The sequence below is a fragment of the Bubalus bubalis genome, chromosome 13 (assembly GCF_019923935.1).
Source record: "Bubalus bubalis isolate 160015118507 breed Murrah chromosome 13, NDDB_SH_1, whole genome shotgun sequence".
Classification (NCBI taxonomy): Eukaryota; Metazoa; Chordata; class Mammalia; order Artiodactyla; family Bovidae; genus Bubalus; species Bubalus bubalis.
The window spans coordinates 19,110,381-19,137,108 of NC_059169.1; the positions used below are offsets into that span (position 1 = coordinate 19,110,381).

General features: G+C 43.1%; 1 protein-coding gene across 1 annotated transcript in view; it reads right to left on the reverse strand.

The window, feature by feature from the left end:
- Positions 1-25,989, reverse strand: part of LOC102396286 (ATP-binding cassette sub-family C member 4-like) — a 157,310-nt gene extending 131,321 nt beyond the window's left edge. The window contains 4 exon segments of the mRNA XM_045162475.1: positions 3,325-3,549; positions 13,240-13,360; positions 13,920-14,030; positions 25,062-25,989. Of these exon segments, the coding sequence (XP_045018410.1) occupies positions 3,325-3,549; positions 13,240-13,360; positions 13,920-14,030; positions 25,062-25,135 (531 nt within the window). The 5' untranslated portion in view covers positions 25,136-25,989.
- Positions 25,990-26,728: the final 739 nt, after the last annotated feature.

Genomic DNA, 26,728 nt, shown 5'->3' on the forward strand with positions numbered 1-26,728 from the left:
AGGAAAAAGGAAACAGCCCAGGGCAAAGAGATATGCAGGGTTAAATTTATAATGAGCCCTTCAGCTCTTAACACTGTGGCAATTCCTTTGTAAAAGCTGCTAAAATCCATATTTCTTTTAAACTAGTTAAGACTAGGGTAAACTATAGAATAATTCTGTGGCATTTCTCAACACAAAATCACTCAACATACCAAATCAGGTCTTATTAAAAGTGCTAAAATGCATACTAAATATTTCTTTCCTTCTACTAACCCTGGGGTTCTTCATTTCTTCCTTTTCTAGTTGCTTTAGGTGTAGAGTTAGGTTATTTATTTGACTTTTTTCTTGTTTCTTGAGGTGTGCCTGTATTGCTATGAACTTTCCTCTTAGGACTGCTTTTACCGTGTCCCACAGGTTTTGGGTTGTTGTGTTTTCATTTTCATTCGTTTCTATGCAAATTTTGATTTCTTTTTTGATTTCTTCTGTGATTTGTTGGTTATTCAGCAGCGTGTTGTTCAGCCTCCATATGTTGGATTTTTTAATAGTTTTTCTCCTGTAATTGAGATCTAATCTTACTGCATTGTGGTCAGAAAAGATGCTTGGAATGATTTCTATTTTTTTGAATTTACCAAGGCTAGCTTTATGGCCCAGGATGTGATCTATCCTGGAGAAGGTTCCATGTGCGCTTGAGAAGAAGGTGAAATTCATTGTTTTGGGATGAAATGTCCTATAGATATCAATTAGGTCTAACTGGTCTATTGTATCGTTTAAAGTTTGTGTTTCCTTGTTAATTTTCTGTTTAGTTGATCTATCCATAGGTGTGAGTGGGGTATTAAAGTCTCCCACTATTATTGTGTTATTGTTAATTTCTTCTTTCATACTTGTTAGCATTTGTCTTACATACTGCGGTGCTCCCGTGTTGGGTGCATATATATTTATAATTGTTATATCTTCTTCTTGGATTGATCCTTTGATCATTATGTAGTGACCATCAAACAAAAAACCTCGAATAGCCAAAGCGATCTTGAGAAAGAAGAATGGAACTGGAGGAATCAACCTACCTGACTTCAGGCTCTACTACAAAGCCACAGTTATCAAGACAGTATGGTACTGGCACAAAGACAGAAATATAGATCAATGGAACAAAATAGAAAGCCCAGAGATAAATCCACGCACATATGGACACCTTATCTTCGACAAAGGAGGCAAGAATATACAATGGATTAAAGACAATCTCTTTAACAAGTGGTGCTGGGAACTCTGGTCAACCACTTGTAAAAGAATGAAACTAGAACACTTTCTAACACCATACACAAAAATAAACTCAAAATGGATTAAAGATCTAAACGTAAGACCAGAAACTATAAAACTCCTAGAGGAGAACATAGGCAAAACACTCTCTGACATACATCACAGCAGGATCCTCTATGACCCACCTCCCAGAATATTGGAAATAAAAGCAAAAATAAACAAATGGCACCTAATTAACCTTAAAAGCTTCTGCACATCAAAGGAAACTATTAGCAAGGTGAAAAGACAGCCTTCAGAATGGGAGAAGATAATAGCAAATGAAGCAACTGACAAACAACTAATCTCGAGAATATACAAGCAACTCCTACAGCTTAACTCCAGAAAAATAAATGACCCAATCAAAAAATGGGCCAAAGAACTAAATAGACATTTCTCCAAAGAAGACATACAGATGGCTAACAAACACATGAAAAGATGCTCAACATCACTCATTATCAGAGAAATGCAAATCAAAACCACTATGAGGTACCATTTCACACCAGTCAGAATGGCTGCGATCCAAAAGTCTACAAGTAATAAATGCTGGAGAGGGTGTGGAGAAAGGGGAACCCTCTTACACTGTTGGTGGGAATGCAAACTAGTACAGCCACTATGGAGAACAGTGTGGAGATTCCTTAAAAAACTGGAAATAGACATGCCTTATGATCCAGCAATCCCACTGCTGGGCATACACACTGAGAAAACCAGAAGGGAAAGAGACACGAGTACCCCAATGTTCATCGCAGCACTGTTTATAATAGCCAGGACATGGAAGCAACCTAGATGTCCATCAGCAGATGAATGGATAAGAAAGCTGTGGTACATATATACAATGGAGTATTACTCAGCCATTAAAAAGAATACATTTGAATCAGTTCTAATGAGGTGGATGAAACTGGAGCCTATTATACAGAGTGAAGTAAGCCAGAAAGAAAAACACCAATACAGTATACTAACGCATATATATGGAATTTAGAAAGATGGTAACAATAACCCTGTGTACGAGACAGCAAAAGAGACACTGATGTATAGAACAGTCTTATGGACTCTGTGGGAGAGGGAGAGGGTGGGAAGATTTGGGAGAATGGCATTGAAACATGTAAAATATCATGTATGAAACGAGTTGCCAGTCCAGGTTCGATGCACGATACTGGATGCTTGGGGCTGGTGCACTGGGACGACCCAGAGGGATGGAATGGGGAGGGAGGAGGGAGGAGGGTTCAGGATGGGGAACACATGTATACCTGTGGCGGATTCATTTTGATATTTGGCAAATCTAATACAGTTATGTTAAGTTTAAAAATAAAATAAAATTAAAAAAAATGCATACTAAATAAAAAGGAAATATTGAATTAAGAAAATAACTTGAATGAATAGCAACAAATTCTCACCAAAATTACTAAAAACTGCATAAGATTTCAAGTTTCATCCCAATATTCAGCTCTATTTTTAATACCATTATAAACAATCATAGCTATAGAATATAGCAAGAGAATCTATGTTTGGCATGGATTCCATTTATATTTTTCTTTAGTTCACACAATTACATTCAATATGACTAGATGAGTCATTTAAACATTTAATCATTCCCTTTCTCAAATACATTTTGTGCTCCTAGATTTAATTTTATAAATCCAAACAATGAAGTTTACTTTTAAATACAAATTTGATGTAAAAGATGGCCTTAATGAACAACAAAATTGCCACAAATACAGCTACAAGATTAAGGCATGAAAACACTGAAAACAAATTTGATACTTTTTATACTTACTTTTTAATTAAATTCCATTGCAAGCTGTGTGGATATTACACAACAACCTGCAGATAAAATTTATCAAAGGCAGCCCTGACCCGATCTCAATACAAAACTTTTCATTATTTACTGGTAAAGTTTGCTTAAATGATGAAAACAAAATTGGCCTGATGCAAATAGCAAGCTTCTTTAGGAAGGTGTAAATGATCCCAGTTACAAGATGTTTAATTTACAGAGAACTTTCTCAAAATGTTCCTGATCCTCTAGGGGAGGTACACACCGTGGTACCGAGTGACACTCACCTTGCGGTAGATCATATGGCACACGGCTACTCTCAGCCTCATCCCCACACGCTGCATGTGGTAGAAGCACAAGGGGTGCAGAACGGCCCACAGGAGCACGCAGGCGCTCAGCCCCGCCGCGTAGCCATAGGCTTCGTGCAAAGCGGCAGAATCGGTGGGATCGTAGTTTTCAATATAACTAATCATTTTCCCCAAAAATATGGGCAGAACTACTTTGGTGCCTTCCTGAAAGAAAAAAAGCCTTAATTAGAAATACAAGTCATGCCAGTTTTTCTTAACACAAGCTTTACTTTTATTGTTAGCATGTTAAAAAGCCATCTTGACAAAATGCTACATTTATGGCTAACCTAAAAGAAAAATACACAGATCTACTCTCTCCAGTAAGACAAGCAGACAACAGTTTTAACATAAGCCAAAATCTTACATTCAAAGACAATAAAGCCTTAGTACTGGGTTGCCCAACCAAAAAGTTCTTTCAGTTTTTAAGTAAAAGACACATTTTTCATTTTCACCAAGAACTTTGTTGAACAACGTATTCAAAATTCTGTTCCACTATCTCCTGCCATTTTTCAGGAAACCGATAATTCCATCTTCCTAAAACGTTATATCTTTTTGAGCAAAGAACGATTTCAGGTGCCTTTTACAGTCTTCCTGGGAATTAAATCTTTTTCCATTAAGAGAATTTTGTAAAAAACAAAATAAACAGAAACCCAAAGGAGCAGTGTCTGGTGAATATGGCAGTTGCGTCAGAACTTCCAAGCCAAGCTGTAACAGTTTTTGCCTGGTCATCAAAGAAATATGTGGTCTTACATTATCCTGATGGAAGATAATTCATTTTCTGTTGAATAATTCCAACACATTTCATCAAGTGCTGCTTTAAGGTGGCCTAACTGGGAGAAGTACTCGTTGAAATTAACTGTTTGGTTTTCTGGAAGAAGGTCATAATAGAGGATTCCCTTCCAGTCCCACCATATACACAACACCATCTTCTCTTGATGAAGACTGTACTTTGGTGTGGTTGGTGGTGGTTCATTTCACTTACCCAGTGATTTCTTTCATTCCACATTAGTGTACAGTATCCACTTTTCATTGCCTCAAAGGAGCATTTTATTAATAGTTACATTTCAGTAGAGAATTGCATGCAGAAATAACGGTCAAGAAGATTTTTCTTTTTTTTTCCCTCACTTAACTTAGGTGGAAACCAAGCATCAAAGTGATTAATATAACCAAGATGGTGAAATGACTTTCAAGGGATTTTTTTTGGATATTTTGAGTATGTTGGCTATCTCCCACAGGATATAACATTGATTGTTCTCAATTAATGTCTAGATTTGATCTCTATCAACTTTAACTGGTCTACTCGACTGTAAAACATCATCCACCAAGAAATCTCCAACACAAACCTATTTTTTTTCTTTTTTTTTCTTTTTTTGCTGCGTTGGGTCTTCATTGCAGTGTGCAGGCTTCTCTAGTTGGAAAGCGCCAGCATAGTTGCCCTGAGGCATATGATATCTTAGTTCCGCGACCAGGGATCAAAGCCGTGACCCCTGCATTGGAAGGCAGACTCTTAACCACTGAACCACCGGGGAAGTCCCCTGACAGGGTTGTTTTTGATAGCTCTCTTCTGTCTGTAAAATGTTGAGGAACCCACAAGAGGAAGAGAAGGAGAAGAATCCCAAACTCAAATCACAAAGCATAACTAAAAAGCATTTTCTGCTCAACTAACTAGTGCCTGATCAGATTATTTACAGAAAGCTCACCCCATCTCTCAAAAGGATGTGACACTGAAGTCCTAAATGTCTGTCTTGTTCTATACACACATGTTCACAGGCCTTAACACCTGCCTTACCTCCCACAAGGTCATAGGAGCTTTCTCTTCTCCAGAGAAGAGAAGACTGTTTATTGGAAGAATTATGAGTAAGATGACCATATCAGAGGAAGATTACCAGTTCTCAAGAACACAAAGGCTCACTGTTACATTTCTAGGAAGCCTTCTCATTCACCCCTGGAGGCACTAAGAGCTTAAGAAGAGCCCCTCAGAGATTGTAAAACACACAGTTGATACAGTTTACTGAGATAGAAGTCTGGAGACTTATACAGAGAAGCAAAAATCAAACAACACATGGCAGTCCCAGCCCAGATATGATCAAGGGAAGCCCAGTGCTGCAGGCTACAAACCTGGGGCTCTCCACCAGAAGCTCAGTGGTAACACCTGCCATCCCAAAATGCCCTAAAACTGTGATTCTCTTTGGAAATCACTGCTGTCTGTTCAGTTCAGTCTCTCAGTCATGTCCAACTCTTTGTGACCCCATGGACTACAGCTTGCCAGGCTTCCCTTTCTATCACCAACTCTTTGAGCCTGCTCAAACTGATGTCAGTGATGTCATCCAACTATCTCATCCTCTGTCATCCCCTTCTCCTCCTGCCTTCAATCTTTCCCAGCATCAGGGTCTTTTCAAATGAGTCAGTTCTTCATAACAGGTGGCCAAAATATTAGAGTTTCAGCTTCAGCATCAGTCCTTCCAATGAATATTCAGGATGGATTTCCTTTAGGATAAACTGGTTGGATCTCCTTGCAGTCCAAGGGACTCTCAAGAGTCTTCTCCAACACCACAGTTCAAAAGCATCAATTCTTCAGTGCTCAGCTTTCTTTAGAGTCCAACTCTCACATCCATACATAACTACTGGAAAACCACAGCTTTGACTAGATGGACCTTTGTTGGGTGTTACTCAGCTGTCTGTTACTCATCTATTTGATCCTAATATCGTTCCAATTACAGGAGGAGTAAGAGTAATATCACCCATCTAAAAGAATACTAATAAATGCAAGAAATTCAGCAAAAAAGAATGCAAAATAAAGGCAGGTCATTACTGCCTAAGTGTCTGGGTTTATCTGCTGAGAGACAGTCTTTAATAACCCAGGTGAGCAGCCTCACTAGGGAGTAATGCCAGTACATGGCCTATAGCTTCTACTCTTCTGTCTATTCTGGATACTAATCCTCAACTAGTGAGGAATAAAACAGCTGAGAAAATATTCCCTATCAAACTTGAAACTAACCAAATTAAAACATTCTGGATAAGCAGGCACAAGATCAAAAGGTGTTCCCTCAAACTCTTCATCTTTAACGTCAGTCTAAGTTTGATTTGTGAATATTCTTTCCACAAACCAATTCAGAATAGAGTTATTACATCTTCATAGGAATTCTTCACAACTATGAAATCATGAAAGATTTTTTAAAAGAGTCTATTATAATACAACAACATTTGATCAAGTTTCTACAAGAATCTGAGAGTCTCTGGGGCAGACATTTCTTGGTAGAGTCCTTGGTATTCAGCCTCCTGAAAGCACTTGACTTTGGGCCCCATTTCCTGCTTCTTAGGGGAACTTTTCACAGGATTAAGTGCTAAAATTTCCCTACTCATTATAGTTTCTCCATTACATTTCCACACATACTTAAAAGGTTTCTTACCCAACTCCACCAACTCTGCTTCCCAAGAAAAAAAAAAAAAAAAAAAAACACACACACACACACACAGAAAACAGAAACAAGCTATATCAAACAAAGAAAAAATGCTTGAGTGAAATATATAAGCAGGAAAAATGAGCTTGTGGGAAAAATGAAGGGGCAATTTACCTTCAGAAATGGGAGAACAGGTGACAAACAGCAGAGCTGAGACAGATCCAGAGCTAAGGAGGAAAATCAGTGAATCTGGGAAAATAATAACATTAGGATGCTAAATATAACCTCACTCCTCCTGACACAGTGGTCTTCATCCTGACTGCACCTTAGCATCACCTAGGAGGGGTTAAGAGCACTCTGAGGCCTGAAGCCAAGCCTCCAGAAACTGGGTTAGGTTCAACTTATTAAGGATGGACCCTGAAGTTCCCTCTGCCTGGAAGATTCTGGATGTAGAATCTAATCCCATGGAAACAGCTGCTATTCTCCTGCATCATCAGGGCATCTGGGCCTCGAGGGGCCATGGACCTGCTTTGAAGGACTTACAAGTACCACAGAAGGTTTAAACCTGAGTTCCGTGTTACATATCATACTTCTAAGAAAATTCCTTATGAACCCAAACTCTTGAGACTCCAAATATGAAATTCAGACCTTTCATTCGAAACACAGGAAAAAAATAAATGTTCATAAAATACAGTATTTACAAAATTAAAATATGAATCAAATTTGTAATATTATATCTAAAGAGGGAGAAGAATTAGAATGGAACAAGGATACCAGTTTTCTTTAAAAATAGCCTCTTCTGTTGATTTGACTTTGGAATTGTGAAAACATTATACAGAATTATAATTATAAAACAATGAAGTTTTCAAAATCAATTCATAAAATTTCAGAGTAAAATAAAACAAAAACTATATCCATCCAGTAGGTTGGCAGTTATACAATGCTGCTGCTGCTGCTAAGTCCCTTCAGTCATGTCCAACTCTGTGCGACCCCAGAGATGGCAGCCCACCAGGCTCTGCCATCCCTGGGATTCTCCAGGCAAGAACACTGGAGTGGGTTGCCATTTCCTTCTCCAATGCATGAAAGTGAAAAGTGAAAGTGAATTCGCTCAGTCACGTCTGACTCTTAGCGACCCTATGGACTGCAGCCCATCAGGCTCCTCTGTCCATGGGATTTTCCAGGCAAGAATACTAGAGTGGGGTGCCATTGCCTTCTCCGGCAGTTATACAATAAACAACTGTTAAAAGTGGTTAAAAAAAAATTGAAAACACATTCCCTGTGTGATATGCCTATCTAAGAACAATATGAACAGCAACAACAACAACAATATGCTTTCAAAAGTCACATTATGGTTAATAGTGTTGATATTATAAGATTTTTAAATGAATAATTATGTCGGTATCCTTGAGAACTGGGATTTACTGAAGTTGCTCAGTCGTGTCTGACTCTTTGTGACCCCAGGAACTATAGCCTGCCAGACTCCTCTATCCATGGAATTTTCCAGGCAAGAATACTGGAGTGGGTTGCCATGCCTTCCTCAAGGGCACCTTCCCAACCCAAGGATAGAACCCAGGTCTCCCACACTGCATGGAGACTCTTTACCATCTGAGCCACCATTAGGCATGGCAGAAAAGAGAAAGGATTATGAGAGGAAAAGAGATAGCAATCTAAGAGTAAAAAGATCAAGTACAAGCACTACTGCCCTGAATCCGATTTCGACTGGAAATATCCATATAAACTCAAGGTCTGTTTACTACAAAAAATGTATAATATCTTTGTCCAGTGAAAAAGCTGAGAAACAATAGCCAACTCAATGGCAGTGAACACCCCTAGTGCCCACAACATAGTCTCTAAATACCATTTCCCATGAGAAGGAGCCATGGCTGCTTGGAGAAATGGAGATTCCAGGGCTGGGCCAAATTTGTACTTAAAGATGCACAGCTTCTTTTGTGTAACCATAAATCAGAACCTTCTCATCACACCAGAAAGTGAAAAATTAGTAATGATTTCTACAGTTTGCACAAAAGACAGGAGTCCTGGGAAGAGACCTATTCTATTCTTAATGGCAGAGGCTGTTTCCCAAAGGGCTTAGAAAACTCACTGCTGTTTACAGGCCATCATGGCAGAACAAGAACTCTCAAGAAAAGTCACTTCTAGCAGCCAGGTTTCCTGGACAGTAATTAAAAGTTTCACTTCTAAGCAGAATTTTGAATTTGTCACCATTATGAAAGTAATCTTTTTAATGGAGTCACCTATTTCCTTGACTTATTAAAGATAATGGATTGAGGGGGATTGGAGAATGAGTGAAATAGGTGAGGGAGATAAAGAGGCACAAATTTCCAGTTATGGGAATGTAATTTACAACATAGGAAATACAGTCAATAACACTGAAATAACTTTGTATGGTGACAGAGGGTAACTAGACTGATCAGGGTGATCATTTTATAATGTAAAAAAAATATAGAATTACTATGCTATACACTAGAAACTAATATAATATTTTAAGTCAATCATTGTTCAATTTTTTAAAAAAAGTTTTCAATGAGACAGTAAAAATACAGTTTTGTTTTTTTTTTAATGAATTGAAAAGCATCACCCTCATATATGTCTCAAGGTCATCACTGTGGATATTACTGACACCTAATGGCTAATGCTAAGCTCTCCGGAACCAGAAGGGTGCACACAGCAGGTCTGCTCTGCAGGTCTCTGTCCACTTGGCTCAATGCCCCCTCCTCCTCTCCCTTGCTGTGTGATCCTCAGTGGTTGCTTTGAGCCCACAGTATCTCTGCCACTAGCAGCCACTTGTCAGCCTCCCGGGTTAAGCAGAAGTGAGGGACACATGGAAGAAAAGGTTGGGAAATAAATGCAAAGACCACCCAGCTCTTGCAGCACCAGCCCTGAGTCCAGGCACAAAGCTCACTTTGGGACGCAGAGGATTCTGCTTACTCCCTGCCCATTAATTGAGCTCCCAAGTGAAGATTTACACAAATATGTGCCTTCCTATAGCCTCTACCTAAAACCGACACAACCAGCAAAAGTGGCCTTGGACAAAGGTCAGTGATTAGACAAGGATGGCCATTTCTAAGGTTCCCACAAAGAGGACATAAACCCTGGTCACTCCTCCCCACTCAGGGTAGGCAGTGAGTGAAACCACTGAGGCTCTTCAGTTCAGTTCAGTCGCTCAGTCCTGTCTGACTCTTTGCAACCCCATGGACCGCAGCATGCCAGGCCTCCCTGTTCATCACCAACTCCCGGAGTTTACCCAAACCCATGTCCATTGAGTCAGAGATGCCATCAAGCCATCTCATCCTCTGTCATCCCCTTCTCCTCTGGCCCCCAATCCTTCCCAGCATTAGGGTCTTTTCCAATGAGTCAACTCTTCACATGAGGTGGCCAAAGTATTGGAGTTTCAGCTTCAACATCAGTCCTTCCAAAGAATACCTAAGACTGATCTCCTTTAGGATGAACTGGTTGGATCTTCTTGCAGTCCAAGGGACTCTCAAGAGTCTTCTCCAACACCACAGTTCAAAAGCATCAATTCTTCGACACTCAACTTTCTTCACCGTCCAAATCCCACATCCATACATGACTACTGGAAAAACCATAGCCTTGACTAGATGGACCTTTGTTGGCACTTCAAGGTCACCTCATTTACACACCAGCAAGTGGAGACCTCATTTCTCAGAGAGAAGCCCTGATGACCTGGGGAGGTGGTCTCTGTGTCTCTGGTCCAGGAAGAGTCTTTAAGATCCTCCTCTCCACCCTGAGGGCGCCAGGCAGGCAGAGACCTGTTCTCCTTCTCCTCACCCAAGATCCCCATGAAAGTGCACACAGGGGCCAGGCATGCTAGGAACTCGCTGGCTGTTCTGTTCTAATTAGGGGTGACCTGCACATGCTCCAGGTTGAACATTAGCCTGGTACTTGCTTCTCCAAGCATTATGGGCACTCCTCAATTCTCACAGGACAGAGGTTTCACACTTTGAAATCCTAACCCTTAAAGCCTCATCCTAGAATGGTTTCACCCTGCCTCTTCCCACTGGCGCTGCCAGGAGTGCCTGCGCTGTGGTGGGTCACAGCACTGTCTGGGAACCATAGGTAACCCATGAGTCGTTCTGTACACCAGAGGAATTAAAAGAGGGCAGGAGGTCAAAAGTAATGTTTTCATGTTTTACAGAGTCCTGAGCTGAGTTTAGATATTCTGCTATCTAAAATTATCACCACTTAGGGATGGTAATGAGGGCAAGGTTAAAGAGCTCCTGGTCTATCTGAACACAGCATGATGTTGCTTCTAGCATCAACATTCTAGTCAAATCTGGCACCCAGGCAACATGGTCACCTGAACTCTACCCTCATTTACGATCCCAAATCGTAATAGCATCCTATTTATTATCTTTAGACAATATTCAGGATGCATGTGTCTGACACTATGAATACAAAGCTCTAAAGACAAGCCTTTCTGACTCTGGACGAGCTCTCAGGCATTAAGGTGAACAGGCTCGTAAGTCAGAGTACCTGAAGTGGAACCTCAATTTGTTCTTTATGCTCCGTGTGACCACGGGCATCCTATGTAACTACTTGGACTTCGAGTCCTCTCTTCTAAAATGGGGGTAAAATGAAACCTACAACTTCATTGATTTAGCCCAAGGAATAAGAGTGATATTACACATACCGTGCCCACAGCAGTTCCTGATACATAACGTGTTTTGAGACTTACCATTGTTCCTACTGCACTACCAATAGTACTGCTGTTGCCACCACCATGACTACTGAGTAGGAGCCCCTGTTACCGCTACTGGAACCTCTAGTACTACAGAGCATGAGTTCCCTTGTTTTCAAGGTCCTCAACTCCCCACTTCTCTGCCATGACCACCCCACAACCAGCCTCCTGAAGGAGGGGCTGAGGCTCTACCAACTGACACCTGACACAGCCCCCAGGCCTGGCCTTCCTGGATCCCCAGCAGGAAGTGTTCCTGGAGCTGGACAACTTTGACATAACCACTCCACCCCGCCCTTCATAAGGCACTGCAGCATCTCGGAGGTCAGAGCCCTGTCTAAGGTGGCACTCTGCCCCACACACCTGCCCCACCCTCTGGCACAATGGTCAACCCACCTTTGTCATCAACAAGAACTCCATCTCCCAGGACCACCCAGTCACCTGGGAGCTGACAGATTCTGTCTCTCCAGTTGTGTGCATCAGACTTCACTTGCCCACCTGCCCACTGCCCGCAGTGCCCTTCAGTACAACACAGCCTTTAAATAAGAGCCATGCCACCCACCTTTAAACCACCAGGCTCCCCCACCTCACCCCCAACACAATGAGCTGAGGACAGCTCACACCTTCTCCGCCTTCTCCACCCCTTTCACAGCAACTGCATCTTCCATCTCTCCTGCTCTCATACACTCACAGCCTGCCCATGTCCCTAAGGCAGCACTAAGGGACCACGGAGAGCATGAGCCACCCAGGGGGGTCTGCAGCAGACCTCCAGAAGGCTCAGCCAGAACAGGGGGCTGACGGCACTGTGTCCCCAGGTGGACTGTCTCACTGGGGGATCTTGACCCAGGATCTGCAGGGTCATGGAGGTCACTGACCTCACAGCTTTCAGCCTTTGGTTTTCTCCTGCACATCCCCTCCTAGACCCTCTGCCAATGCCAGGATACCAAGATACTCCTTTCAAACAGCAAACCACCTCAACAGTCAGGACTGAAACCAGCACAGATGGTGCATGGATTCTCCACGATTCATGGTGAAGCTGGAGCTCCTCCCCACGGGGGTCTCTGACCTGGATGACTTGGCCCATGGAGAGGGAGCAGCCCAGGGAATGGTATGCTCTTGGAGCTCTGGCAGCTCCTGCCCAGATGCAGGGCCCTGGATCCTGTTCCTCTGGAATGGGAGAGGATGATCCCTTCTTGGGAGAGCATTTATCAGATGTGTCCTGGGCAAGTTAACAATTGCTTGCTGAGTGACTATAAAATGTTTTAGGTTTTCAGCTCAGGTGCAAGTTTACTTCCTCCAAACCAGGAGGCAAATATTCCTTGAGGTTGTAGGATCTTCTTTTTCTCAAGGATCACTTATAGCATTTATATCATTTACTGAGCACTAACAATGTCCTAGTATGGTATAAAATGTCAGTGCCATCCTTTCACAATACTATGTCTTAACTGGTTAAAAGAAAAATATTGCCTTAGCAAAAAGTTCATTCAAGTTTTGCCAAAAGCTGTTATGGGAAATCTGAAAGAATTTTTCTGCCAACCCAATAGTAATCCCCTGGAGAATTTGTCTTTAAGCACCTGTCCGTTCTAAAAGTAAATACAACCGCTGAACTACATCATGATTCACAGAGAAGTTTTAACTTCAGACATGAAAGCTCTGTCCTCTCTCGTCCCCATCTCATCCATCTCAGTACTGATCTGCATACACTGAGAAGTTAATGCACAGTTAAGTAAAAACTTTTACCTCAAGAAATATAAGTAGTCCCAAAGCAAAATAGAATTTCCAGTAACACTTGACAATTGTTTTCATTAAGGAAGGCTCCCGTGCATCTTTCTGGGCTCTCAAAATTTCTCGATCCCAGTATCTGCGATGAGAAACAGAGCACAGTGAAGAAGAGCCCTGCTACAGGTAAAACGGGGGAGAGGGCAGAGCAGAAGACGAGCCTTCACTACAGGGCACTCTGCAGCTGCCCCATAGATGCTGGCTAATGGGTCACAGGGCACCTGAAGGATGAGCAGTGTAGACTGAAGCACCAGTAAAAGCACCAGACCAGGTTTTGAGGGAAAAGTCCCAGTCTCAGAAAACAAGTTCCTGCCAAGCTTTGCTGGACTCACAGATCATGAGCAGCTCATGGGGGCAGACACCCTCCTCCAGGGGCCCCACCTCCAGGGACAGAGCTCGGCCTCCAGGGCCATGGCTTCGGGCTCCCTCCACGTCCACAGATGCACAGGGAACACAGGCTACCCCCAGCCTCTAAAGTGGGCTAAGCCTGGGGTCAGCCTGAGGGGGTGTGTGTGCAGTGTCAGGGGAGAAGCCTCCAGAGAACACAGTGGAAGGCAAAGCGCACCCCCCCAAACACACACCTTTAGCCCCACGTGGAAATTCTCACTCTCCCTCCCCTTCTCCCTGCTGCCTGTGCTCACCCTTGCAGCTCTTCTCCAAGGTGCTGGGAGCGATCTTCCAGAAGCACCGGGTACATGTCATCTTGTTTTAACTTCCGTTTGTGACCAATTTTAAACAAGGGGTTTAGCCACCTGTTAAAAATTAAGAGGACAATGACATATATCTAAATTACACAGCTCTAATGAGAATCCTACAGTGATGGGCTTTGTTAATAATTAGACATGTGTTTACACACTCACACACAGACACATACACACTCCCTAATTCTGTAGGCTGAGAGGCCCCAGAAGCAATGACACACTGGTAGCAAAGAGCATTCCAGCCCCAGTTTCTTGGGGTTTTGTTTAACATACATGATTACGATTTTTTTTTCTTGTGGGAAGGACTTTTAAGGTCTACTCTCTTATCACCTTTCAAGTATTCGATACAGTAGGATTAACTATAGTCACCAGACTGGATATTACACCTTCATGAAAGTGAAAGTTGCTCAGTCGTGTCCAACTCTTTTCGACCCAGTCGACTATGGAGTTCATGGAATTCTCTAGGCCAGAATACTGGAGTGGGTAGCCTTCCCCTTCTCCAGGGGATCTTCCCAACCCAGGGATCAAACTCGGGTCTCTCGCATTGCTGGCGGGAATTCCATGAACTGTATAGTCCATGGGGTCGCAAAGAGTCAGACACGACAGAGGGACTCTCACTTTCACGAGGATGTAACGTGCAGTCTGGTGACTATAGTTAATCCTACTGTATAACTTATTTTACAATGGAAGTTTGTGTCTTTTGGCCCCCTTCACCCAGGTCTTGGCTTTTTAATATCCTTTTTCCCAAAAAGGAACCAAATGAAGAAATGACTGATTTCAAGGTTGGGGCTGTGTGTGTCAGCACTGAAAATTCTGTTTTGTTTTGTTTTTTTTTTTACAGCAATATAAGTGCCTGTCATGAAGCTTTGGAGACATCCATGTCAAAGACATCCATCTCCTGTGAACACTTGACAGCTACACAATGAGATAAAGAGCCAGGCCACACCACCCGTGAAGTTCCCTCTTTCAGAAAGCTCTGGTTGACCTGATAACAGACCATCTCACTGACTGCTTGCTTCTCCCTTCCCGCACTTTAATTCCCGCTCTTATTTTTTAAATTCATTAATAAAGAGTGAACCTTTAAAATCCTAGACACCCCATTCTCAACCTCAAAAAGGCAGAATCCCAAGTCCAAGCTTGCTCATGAGCTCTCCCTCTCTTTCCACCCAGGACCTCGCTGTGTCACCCCAGGGATGCCTTGTCCTCTCCAGGGCATGTGAGTGATACATCTTGGCATTTCAAAGTTCCCTGATGGTTGGTTGTTGCTGAGATGTGTCTCACAATCCTAAGAACCACAAGGGCCGGTCCAGCCACAACACTGACTGTAAAAGGAGAATTTCTGTGGGGGCTGCTCATAACTAGTACGAGCCCTGGTGAGCAGAGCCCCAGGCAATCCCAGCAAAAGCCTCACTGTCTACAGACCAAGATCAACAGGCAGAGAAAGTCCAAGATGGGTCTGGGACATCCTGTGCCATAAAATAAGAAAGTGCTCAAGGAATCATGAGGATGTGTAGAAAGACAGAGAAGCTTGAATGGCTCTTGCTAGACAAATCTGAGATACTTAGAGCATCAAAACAAACAAATGGCAATGAACCTTAACCCAGTAAATGATAAAAGAATCTATGAATCCGTAGTGCTACGTAAACAGGAGAGAAAGGAAAGCTCTTGCAAACAAATCCAAACAAACTTAAAAGGAGTAATCAGTTATTTTAAGCTATGTACATAACTGAAAATGTACTATACTGAATAATTTTCAAGTGTAAGATATTTTTTATCTTTATATGAGGAAAAGCCCTTGGGAAATTGTTTTGTGAGTCAATCTGTAAACTATGTGTCCCAAGACATGTCTATTCTAGACAGATGCTTAGTCCCTTGTGCAAATCAAGTGCTGGTCCAAAAGACTGCTGAAATTTTGTATGCTTTTTGATACTTTACACTTTTTTATCCTGCATGTCCTATAAAGTTATAAGTCTGCACAATAAAAATGTTTAACAATTCAAAAATAAAAAATAAAAAAGGATCAAGAAAATCATCAATGGAAATTAAAAACGGGCTGAAAGTTTGAAGCAAAAGATGATATTTACATAATCTCAACTTATCACTCTGCAATTATTTATTATAAAGGGAAAAAAACTAACTGTACAGATGATCCCACCAAGAAAACATATTCAGATTGATTATGCATTATTTAAATGATAATAGTTAGAATGCAGAGACAGCCCATAGGTAAATACCACTTTACTAATTTTGCCAGGGTAAGGAAAATTCCAAGGCCAGACCATAATAACCCATGGATAGAGATCAAACCAGTCAGTCCTAAAGGAAATCAACCCTGAACATTCATTGGAAGGCCTGATCTGAAGTTCCAATACTTTGGCCAACCTGCTGCAAACAGCTGACTGATTGGAAAAGACCCAGATTCTGGGAAAGATTGAAGGCAAAAGGAGAAGAGGAGAGCAGAAGATAAGATGGTTAGATGACACCACCGACTCAGAGGACATGAACTTGAGCAAACTATGGGAGAGAGTAAAGGACAAGGAAGCCCGGTGTGCTGGTCCAGACACGGCTGAACGACTGAATAATAGCAACAACAGAGATTACATTTCTTCTCTCCTGTTATTCCCAGGACAACATAGGTACAGATGCTCAAGAACTATTTGTTGTATGACTATCCATGACTTATTAAAGAAGCGATAAGATAGACTGAATTTCAGATTTTGCTAATCCGGGTAACTTGGCACCCCTAAAGAACCCCAGTCCAGGGGTCAGAAGACTGGACTCTAGTCTCAGCAGTGGTGCTGAGCACCCAGGGCCTCAGCTGTCCTCTGCTTCACGTCTCCACTCCAGTTCAGCAGCTCCACGACCTTTAACATCTCTAGGTCTCAGTTTCCTTCCAAAACAACAGTGCACATCTAGGAGCTTTACCACTAAGCAGGTTTGAAACATGTTCGGTGATTTATTCCACACTTGTCCCCTACAGAAAATGCTCAGGGAATCAGCACTGGGACTTACCCAGATGATGACACCCTGCACCCAAAGTGAAAGTGTTAGTCACTCAGTTGTGTCTGACTCTTTGGGACCCCATGGTCTGTCCACAGAATTCTCTAGTATTCTAGGCAAGAATACTGGAGTGGGTAGCCATTCCCTTCTCCAGGGGATCTTTCTGACCCAGGGATTAAACCAAGTTCTCCTGCATTACAGGCAGATTATTTTACCTTTATCTGAGCCACAAGGGAAGCCCACAAAAGACCCTCTTTAAGATTCTGCTTGAAGAGGAAAAGATACTCAACATCAAAATATCTTTGGATCCAGATTCCTTCCTAACTTTCAATGGGAAAGTTTAACATTTATTTACAGCATTATCTAATGTGCAAAACATGGCATTTATTTTTTAATTAAACTTTTTATTTTGTATAGGAGTATATCCAATGGCCAACATGATAGTTTCAGGAGGACAGCAAAGGGACTGAGCTGTACATACACATGTATCATTCTCCCTCAAACCCCACTCCCATTCAGGCTGTCACATAACACTGAGCAGTTCCCTGTGCTATACAGTAAATCCTTGTTGGTTATCCATCCTAAATACAGCAGTATATACATGTCCCTACCAAACTCCCTAACTATCCCTTTCCCCCTTCACTCTCCCTGGCAACCATAAGTTCATTCTCTAAAGTCTGAGAGTCTGTTTCTGTCAAAATGTGGTATTTAATTGAAATGTATAATTAGGATGTGATGCACATCTATGACCGTCATATATCTATGACCAAAATGTGCATCTTTCCTTTTTCCAAATTCCCAGATGTAGAATAATTAGCGAAGGGCTGAATTCTTTTCCATTAGGTTCAAACCAATCTGCCCTCTTAACAGCTGTTTGTGAGCTTATTTCATTGTCACCTTTGAGTACCTGAATTACAGTTTTTCTGGGCCTAAAGTTAAAAATAATTCAAAGAGTTTTAATTTGAATTTATTTGACTTATGTATGCTTAGTCATTCAGTCCTGTTCCACTCTTTGCAAACCCATGGACTGTAGCTTGTCAGACTCCTCTGTCCATGGGATTTTCCAGGAAAAAATACTAGAGTGGGTTGCCATTTGATTCGTAAAGATGTAACACTTTTTATGTCTCTTGATCATTTGTCTTTCTTCAAATGTCTATTAATATATTTTCTATAGAGTATTTATATTTTTGAAATAACCTGTAATAGTGCATATAATACTTTTTCAGATTTTCATTTGTTCTTTAGAGGTTTAAAATTATATATCATTAAATAAAATCAAGCTTTTCTTTTTCATTTCTCCTGCTGCTTTTGTAGTATGTCTTCTGTAGTATATCCTAATGTCATCTAAATCTCTGTGTTTTATTATAGCTTTTTTCTTATTTTATTTCTAACAGTAAAGGCAGCTAGAATTTTTTTTTTTTTTTTTTTTTTTTTTTTTTTTTTTTAGTTTTTGATATAGGATAGGCCCCATTTTTTCATAAAACAGTCCATTCTCCCATTATGGTTTACTGAATTTTTCTTATTCCTCACTATTGGAAATAAGAAGCACAGTTAATGAAGCGTGTCCAGCTGGGGACTGGATTGTCCAGTCCCTTGAGACTCTGTCCTCACTGCAGCCTCTGGGGTGAGCTCTGCATTTCTCTCCACCCTCGTCCCAAAGGCCAGCAGGTTGGGGGTGAGTGCAGGACCTGTCCCCAGGGATGAGGATGGAGCAGGGCCTTGGATTAGATGCACTTGGCCATCAGAGAGTGGTTACATCCTTGCTCCCCTGACACTGGCCACATCTCAGTGAACTGTCCCCTTGCAAAGGGAGTGTGGATGTGGAAACTGTCTGGTATCAAGACAGACTCCCTGGAGACACTTTTCAGAGAAGCTGATGACATGAGGGGGGATGTGAACTGGCCGAGTGCTGAGATGATTTAGGGAGGTTGGTCCTGCTAGGCCCTCAGTAACTATCGATTGTGAATGGATAGAAATGTTTAATTTCAAACTAGGATTCTTTGCAGCATTTTCAGAATACCAGTTGTTGTTCATTAACAGTGAGAGATACACATGTTGTAGATGGAGGCTGGGTGAGCTCTCCAGGGCTCTTTCTCTGACCTTGACCTGTTCCCAGTGAATGTTTAGCTTGATGAGTTCTGGTAATTTTATACAATAACCAGAGCCTCAAGCAAGAAATAGAACATCCCAAAGGTATAGTCAAATTTACTGGTATGTCCTTACAACAAAACAAACTGCCTAACAAATTTAAATTTATCTTCTGTAGTTTACTCTTAATTTTTTTGGTCTTTGTAGCTCTGCACCTGATCAGCCTGAGACTAGTATCCTTTCAGAGGTATCAAGTGGATAATTTTCCACCCAGAGTCTTCCATAGGTCCCCCAGTGTGTTGATCCCCTACCGTCTGTTGACCTGAAACAAATAGACTGTCAGATATTTCTTCAGCAAAGATGGGCTTATTCAGAATCAGCAGAGGATGGCAGTTTGAGGTCTGCATTTGTGCAGAGCCAAGTTTAAGTCCCCAAAGTGCCAGGGCTGGAGAGCACTTTTATAGAGGGGAAGAGGAGGTTGGGAGGGCTCCTACAGAGTCCATGGCTTTTCACTGGCTGAATCCTTGCCAGAAAAGAAAAGGAATATTTCTTCTTCCTGTTGAGTGCTGCTATTGTTGTAACCTCATCTATCAAAGTTATCAGAGGCTTTCTACTGGGGACCACATGGGATTTGCACTCTGTGGTGGTGATGACTGCTCTTTGTCTGGGGGACTTTGCCCTGTTCAGAGCATCACTGACCCTCTCAGCATCCCAGGGAGGTGTCGTCTCCAGGTCTTCTCCCCACTTTCCTGAGGCCATACTGAGAGGTTATGTGGCTGGTTCACAGTTATATAACCAGGAAATGGAAAAATCTAGACTCTAATACAGGAACACTTCCAAATGAGGCACATCAGGTGCCATTTTTGTTTTAAAACTGGAAAATGCACACAATATAAAATTTACCATCTTGACAATTTTTCAAGCACACGGTTCATTATTGGTAACAATCTTCACATTACCGTGCAACCAGTTTCCAGAAATCTCTTCATTCTATACCGGTGTGCCATCAAACACTAACTCTCTACTTCGCTTACCCCCAGCCCTTGGCAACCATGAGGTCACGTTGTTCCTCTTTGAATTTGACTGCTCTGAGGACTTCACGTAAATCAAATCATAAAATATTTGTCCTTTGTGATACACGTTTTACAACCCGGCTGTCACTGTGCAGGGTTCCGGTTTCTCCACATCCTTGCCAACACTATTGTTTCTTCCTTTTTTCCCCATGTGTGAGCTGGTGTCTCATTGTGGTGCATAATTAACACAACATGGTTAAGCAACTTACTCCAATAAAAATCAAGTCTAAAAAATCATGAGCTATAATTTTAATTAAAAAAAAAAACTGTGCATGGGCAGATATGCAAAGGTTTCTAGGGGAAAGACTGAGAAATAACCAAAATATTAGCAGGTAGACCTGGCTAATAAAAACAAATCCTTATTCCTTTCTTCTTGTATGTGCTCAGTCACGTCCAACTCTTTGCAACCCTATGGACTGTAGCCCACCAGGCTCCTCTGTCCATGGGATTCTCTATGCAACAATAATGGTGTGGGTTGCCATTTCTTACACAGGGGGATCTCTCTAACCCAAGAATCAAACCTGCCTCTCTTGTGTCTCCTGCACTGGCAGGTAGATTCTTTACCTCTGTGCCACCTATCTGGGAGGCCCTTCTGCTTCTATTGTTTTAAGTTTTTTATAGAATAGAAAATATATATATTATTTTCTAAAATTCACAATTCAGTTCAGTTCAGTCACTCAGTCATGTCTGACTCTTTGCGACCACATGAATCGCAGCACGCCAGGCCTCCATGTCCATCACCAAATCCCAGAGTTCACCCAGACTCACGTCCATTGAGTCAGTGATGCCATCTAGCCATCTCATCCTTTGTCATCCCCTTCTCCCCCTGCCCACAATCCCTCCCAGCATCAGAGTCTTTTCCAATGAGTCAACTCTTCGCATGAGGTGGCCAAAGCACTGGAGTTTCAGCTCTAGCATCATTCCTTCCAAAGAAATCCCAGGGCTGATCTCCTGCAGGATGGACTGGTTGGATCTCCCTGCAGTCCAAGAGACTCTCAAGAGTCTTCTCCAACACCACAGTTCAAAACCACCAATTCTTCAGCACTCAGCCTTCTTCACAGTCCAACTCTCACATCCATACATGACCACAGGAAAAACCATAGCCTTGACTAGACAAACCTTTGTTGGCAAAGTAATGTCTCTGCTTTTGAATACGCTATCTAGGTTGGTCATAACTTTCCTTCCAAGGAGTAAGCGTCTTTTAATTTCATGGCTGCAGTCACCATCTGCAGTGACTTTGGAGCCCAGAAAAATAAACTCTGACACTGTTTCTACTGTTTCCCCATCTATTTCCCATGAAATGATGGGACTGGATGCCATGATCTTCATTTTCTGAATGTTGAGTTTAAGCCAACTTTTTCGCTCTCCTCTTTCACTTTCATCAAGAGGCTTTTTAATTCCTCTTCACTTTCTGCCATAAGGGTGGTGTCATCTGCATATCTGACGTTATTGATATTTCTCCCGGAAATCTTGATTCCAGCTTGTGTTTCTTCCAGCCCAGCATTTCTCATGATGTACTCTGCATATACGTTAAATAAGCAGGGTGACAATGTACAGCCTTGACGAACTCCTTTTCCTATTTGGAACCAGTCTGTTGTTCCATGTCCAGTTCTAACTGTTGCCTCCTGACCTGCATACAGATTTCTCAAGAGGTAGGTCAGGTGGCCTGGTATTCCCATCTCTTTTAGAATTTTCCCCAGTTTATTGTGATCCACACAGTCAAAGGCTTTGGCATAGTCAATAAAGCAGAAATAGATGTTTTTCTGGAACTCTCTTGCTTTTTCCATGATCTACAATTACCAAGAGTCAAAATGTATTCTTTCTCTTAGACTCTCTGTCCTACCTGTGCTGTGAAAACACTAAAATCTCAGTGTGGTCATTTGTATAAAGTCAGTAAGCTAGTTACTGCCATCATTTACAAGTTGAGAAAGAAGATGAAATGTGAGAAGAAAAGCCAACACCCAATGAGAAGATGAAAACTCAGTTCTTCTCTCCAAGGTGGACCTTGTCTCTGGGCAGCACTTCCTGCCTAGGCTCATTCCAACTTTCCCCATGACAGCAAGTGGGGGACACAAGGAAATCACAAGGGTACCTCAGACTTCACAAACAGGATGACAATTGTGGTCACCAACTAACTTCACAAAGTCTGGACCCCTTTTAACAGTTAGCACTGAAGGAACAATGCCAGTGCTAGGAGAGGCTTAATGCAGAAGCCAGCCTCCACCTTCCATCAGAATCACCTGGAGCTTGCTTAACCCCACCCCCACCATTTCTAAATTTACAGAATTGGTCTAAAAGGACTTGATAGGGAGATCTGCATTTCTAACAAGCTCCCAGGTGACAAGGATGCCACAGGTCTGAAAGCCATACTCTGAGAACAGCTGCCCTAAAGCTTGATTATAGTGATGTTTCACGAGCATCATCTCCAACAGCAAGAACTTTAAGGACTTCCCTTGAGAAACTCCTGCCTACAAGATCAAAGGTGTGTTTGCATTTGCCTTCTCCCTGCATTTAAGAACAAGTATCCAAAGTGAAGCGGCTCAGAATAGCAGTTACATAAAGGGCAATACAAACTCGGGAGCCAGACTCCTGATTTGGGGTCCAACTTTCCCTATTAAGCTGTGTGATGCAGACAAGTTACTCAAACTCTTTGAATTTGGGGGAGAATGGATACATGTATCGGAGAAAGTGACGCCACCCCACTCCAGTACTCTTGCCTGGAAAATCCCATGGACGGAAGAGCCTGGTAGGCTGCAGTCCATGGGGTCGTGAAGAGTCAGACACAACTGAGCAACTATGATGGAGTCCGTTTCCTGTCCACATGAGACTATCACAACATTGTAAATTGGCTATACTCCAATATAAAATAAAGTTTAAAAAAATTACTCAAACTCTCTGCTTAAGTGACTTCACATGTAAAATAAGAGGTAATAGCGCCTTCGAATTCAGCAGGAAAATTGGAAATAGTGGTTTACCCAAATCAATGAGAAGTCCTCATCTTCCCATTTCCATAAACACACCTTTTCAAAATCCACAAATAGAACATCCCTGGAGAGTTCCTTGCCCTTCCTGAAGTTAGGAGAGGTGTCTCTACTTTGGTATCATTTACAGTTGTTGCTATTTAATCACTCAGTCATATCCAACTCTTTTGCAACCCCATGCACTTTAGCCTGCCAGGCTCCTCTGTCCATGGGATTTCTCAGGCAAGAATACTAAAGTGAATTGCTATTTCCTCCTCCAGGGGATCTTCCCCACCCAGAGATCAAACCCACGTCTCCTGGGCTCCTGCTATAGCAGGCAAATTCTTTACCACTGAGTCAACAGGGAATCCCACACCCATATTTTTCTTTCTTGACCCTCTTTCCTTAAGGGCTATCAAACGGCCAAGAGATGTAGCCACACACACTGAATACACCACCATCAAAACATGCACAGGAGTTTTTGTTTCCTGGGGATCCCCAAGGCCCTCCCACATAACAACAAAGGAAATACCAGAATGTGTGGGAAAGATGAAGGTTTAGGGGCCAGGAACGAAAGATATAATAATCACTCAAATGTGATTAAACCCAAAGGTTTCACCGTACCTAGTTAGTGGTCCCAGCTACCAGATGGTGGAGAAGACAATGGCACCCCACACCAGTACTCTTGGAAAATCCCATGGATGGAGGAGCCTGGTAGGCTGCAGTCCATGGTGTTGCTAAGAGTCAGACTCAACTGAGCAACTTCAATTTCACTTTTCACTTTCATGTATTGGAGAAAGAAATGGCAACTCACTCCAGTGTTCTTGCCTGGAGAATCCCAGGGATGGGGGAGCCTGGTGGGCTGCCATCTATGGGGTCGCACAGAGTCAGACATGACAGAAGCGACTTAGCAGCAGTAGCAGCAGCAGCAGCTACCAGATGGAAAACTTCAGTTAAGAGCTTCATCTCTCTGAGTCCCTTCTCATCTGTGAGTTTCCTCCCAGCTCAGGGACCCTTCAGTGGTTTCAGGACCAGAAGACTCCTGGGTAGGACCACCTACATCAAGACCATGCACTGCTTCTGGAAAGGCTAGTGATGCAGATAAGACACCACAGGCTTCAGGGACCCCATTCCTAGGGTGACTCTCAAAGGTGGAAGCAGAGGCATTCACAGTTAGGTAAGGGACTGGTCAAATACATCCTCCAGTCGTCTCAATGTATCCCAGGTAAAAGCAAAATGGGTTCAAGAAACATGTCCCCGTTCATTAAATAAAAAACAATAGTGTTCTTACACACATAAAATGTGTCACAACTAGATACCAGGATGTACAGTGAGAGATGCACATGGACAGAAAGAGGGAGGCAGGGAGACATGGTCACAGGGACAAGGGAACCCAGTGCGGTTGGACTCAGCTGTCACCTAAGGAATGTGGGGAAAGGTGGGGACATTATCGGAAGATGGCAACAGGAGCAGAGCACTAATTAGATAATGGAAGCTGTTCAGGGCTGTTTGCTTAGTGGGGAAAGTAAGAATTAGTTCAGAACTATGAATCCAGACCTGTACTGGGGAAGCCGCTTAAGGATGGCCTGCGGGGTCCGGTCCTTCTCCCGCTGGCCCCGCTAGGCAGCCTGCGTTCTCAGCCTCCCTGCCTCCTGCTCCCGCTGCCCCTCCTGCCCCTCCTGCCCCCAGGGACTAAGGACGCTGACTGGGCAGCGAGCTGCAAGGCACAGAGACCCTGCACCCCGCCACCAGGTCCCTCTTCCTGCTACCCCTTCCCGCCGCCTCACCCAGAGGGCGCAGACAGGGACCCCCGCGGCCGCATGGGGAGACCCCACCGCTACAAGCAGCCATCAGAAAGCAATCTCTCGCCCCGACCCTCGACCCTCAGCCCCTGAAAGGCGCAGCAGCATCAGGCACTGGCCCTGAGGCGGCGGGGTGTCTCAGCCCAGGCGGGCTCTCACCAGGAGAACAGCCGGGAGCAGAAGTTCGCGTCCTGCAACGGGTTGGGCTTCTCTTCCGGGGACACCGGTCGCATCTTGCCAGCCTGGACCCGCGCAGGCCGGGGGCGTGGGGTGGGGGCAACCGGGGGCCACACTCAGCTGAGAGGCAAGGCCGAAGGCGCCGCTGATGGAGACGGTGGGGGAACAGCACGGCGCGGGTCTCAGGACCTCATGCGCCCTCCTTCCCTCACTGGGCTGCAAAGTCTACCAGAGGGCGCCCTCTGAGCTTGTGTCCCCACCCAGAAGATGGAGAGGGAGGGGCAGGCTGCAGCAGAAACGCCCCTCAGCTGTGGTGATGACCGGAGAAAGCTGGCAGAAGGAGATAGCAGCCTGCCCTCCGGGCAAGCTGCCCTCCCTTATCAGGACCAAACAAGGGAGCTGTGGGAAGGTCTCCAACTGGAATGGAGCAGGACCCTGGGTGGCCTTTCTGGAAGAGACCCCACCCCATCGCGAGATAACCTGAACTAGTGGCCAGTACTGGTCAGTGGAGGTGAGGACAGATGACGGGCACAAAGCTGCCAGGCTACTTAGATGACAATCCCAGGCTCCCCAGTGTCTGTTCTACTGCTAGGCTGGCCCCGAGGAATCCTGTTTTGATAAGATGAGAGAAAAGGAAAGACCACAGCACATTCTTCTTCTGACATGAAGGACAGTTACTCAGCAGTAAACTGATGCACAGAGAAAAGTACATAAGCAAGAAGTCAAAGTTTGGTTTGTTTACCCCTCAAATAAATAAATTTTGAATCAGCCAATAAGCAGGTATCAATTCAAGAGGGAAATGAATAACTTCAGACATTTTCCCCATACATGAAGCCTATACAAATATATATGAAGAAAATAAATGCATTCAAAGAAGTATTTCTGGAATGAATAAACAAAGTGTGGTATAAACATACAATGAAATATCACTCAGCCTTAAAAAGGAAGGAAATTCTGACACATGCTGCAGCGTGGATGAACCTTGAAGTCTGTGATGTTGTGACTTAGAATATGTATTTAATCTTCATGATGTTGCTGGCACAGAACTCCTAAAACCCTTAGGTGCTCTAAGGTAAGAGTGAAGAAGTATCTTTTGATAATTATAACAGGCCCCTTTCAACTACACCTGAGTTTTAGTGAATTCATGTTTGTCAGAAAAACCAAACACCTGATTAAAGGGTTCACATTTTCAGCCGCACCCTGCCATGTCTAGGGAGAAGATGGACGGGAAACAGTTGAACTACCAATGGCTAATGCATTAACCAGTCTTGCCTAAAGTATGCTTCTATGAAGCCTCAATAAAAAACCAATAGGATGGGGTTCACAGAGCTTCCCGGCTAGTGAACCTGTGCAGGTGCGGGGAGTGCGACTCACCTGGAGAGGCCTGGAAACCCCTGCCCCTCTCCATACTTTGCTCTCTGCATCTCTTCCATCTGGCTGTTCTGGAGTTGAATCCTTTTATAATAAACTAGTGATCTAGTTGAGTAAACTGTTTTCCTGAGCTGTAAGAAACTCTAGAAAATTACAAACCCAAGGAGGAGGTTATGGGAAGCCTGATTTATGATCAGTCCAAAAGAAAAACAGGTAGCCACCTAGACTCACCACCAGCTTCTGAAGTTGAGAAGAAGGGGTAGTATTGTGGGACTGGG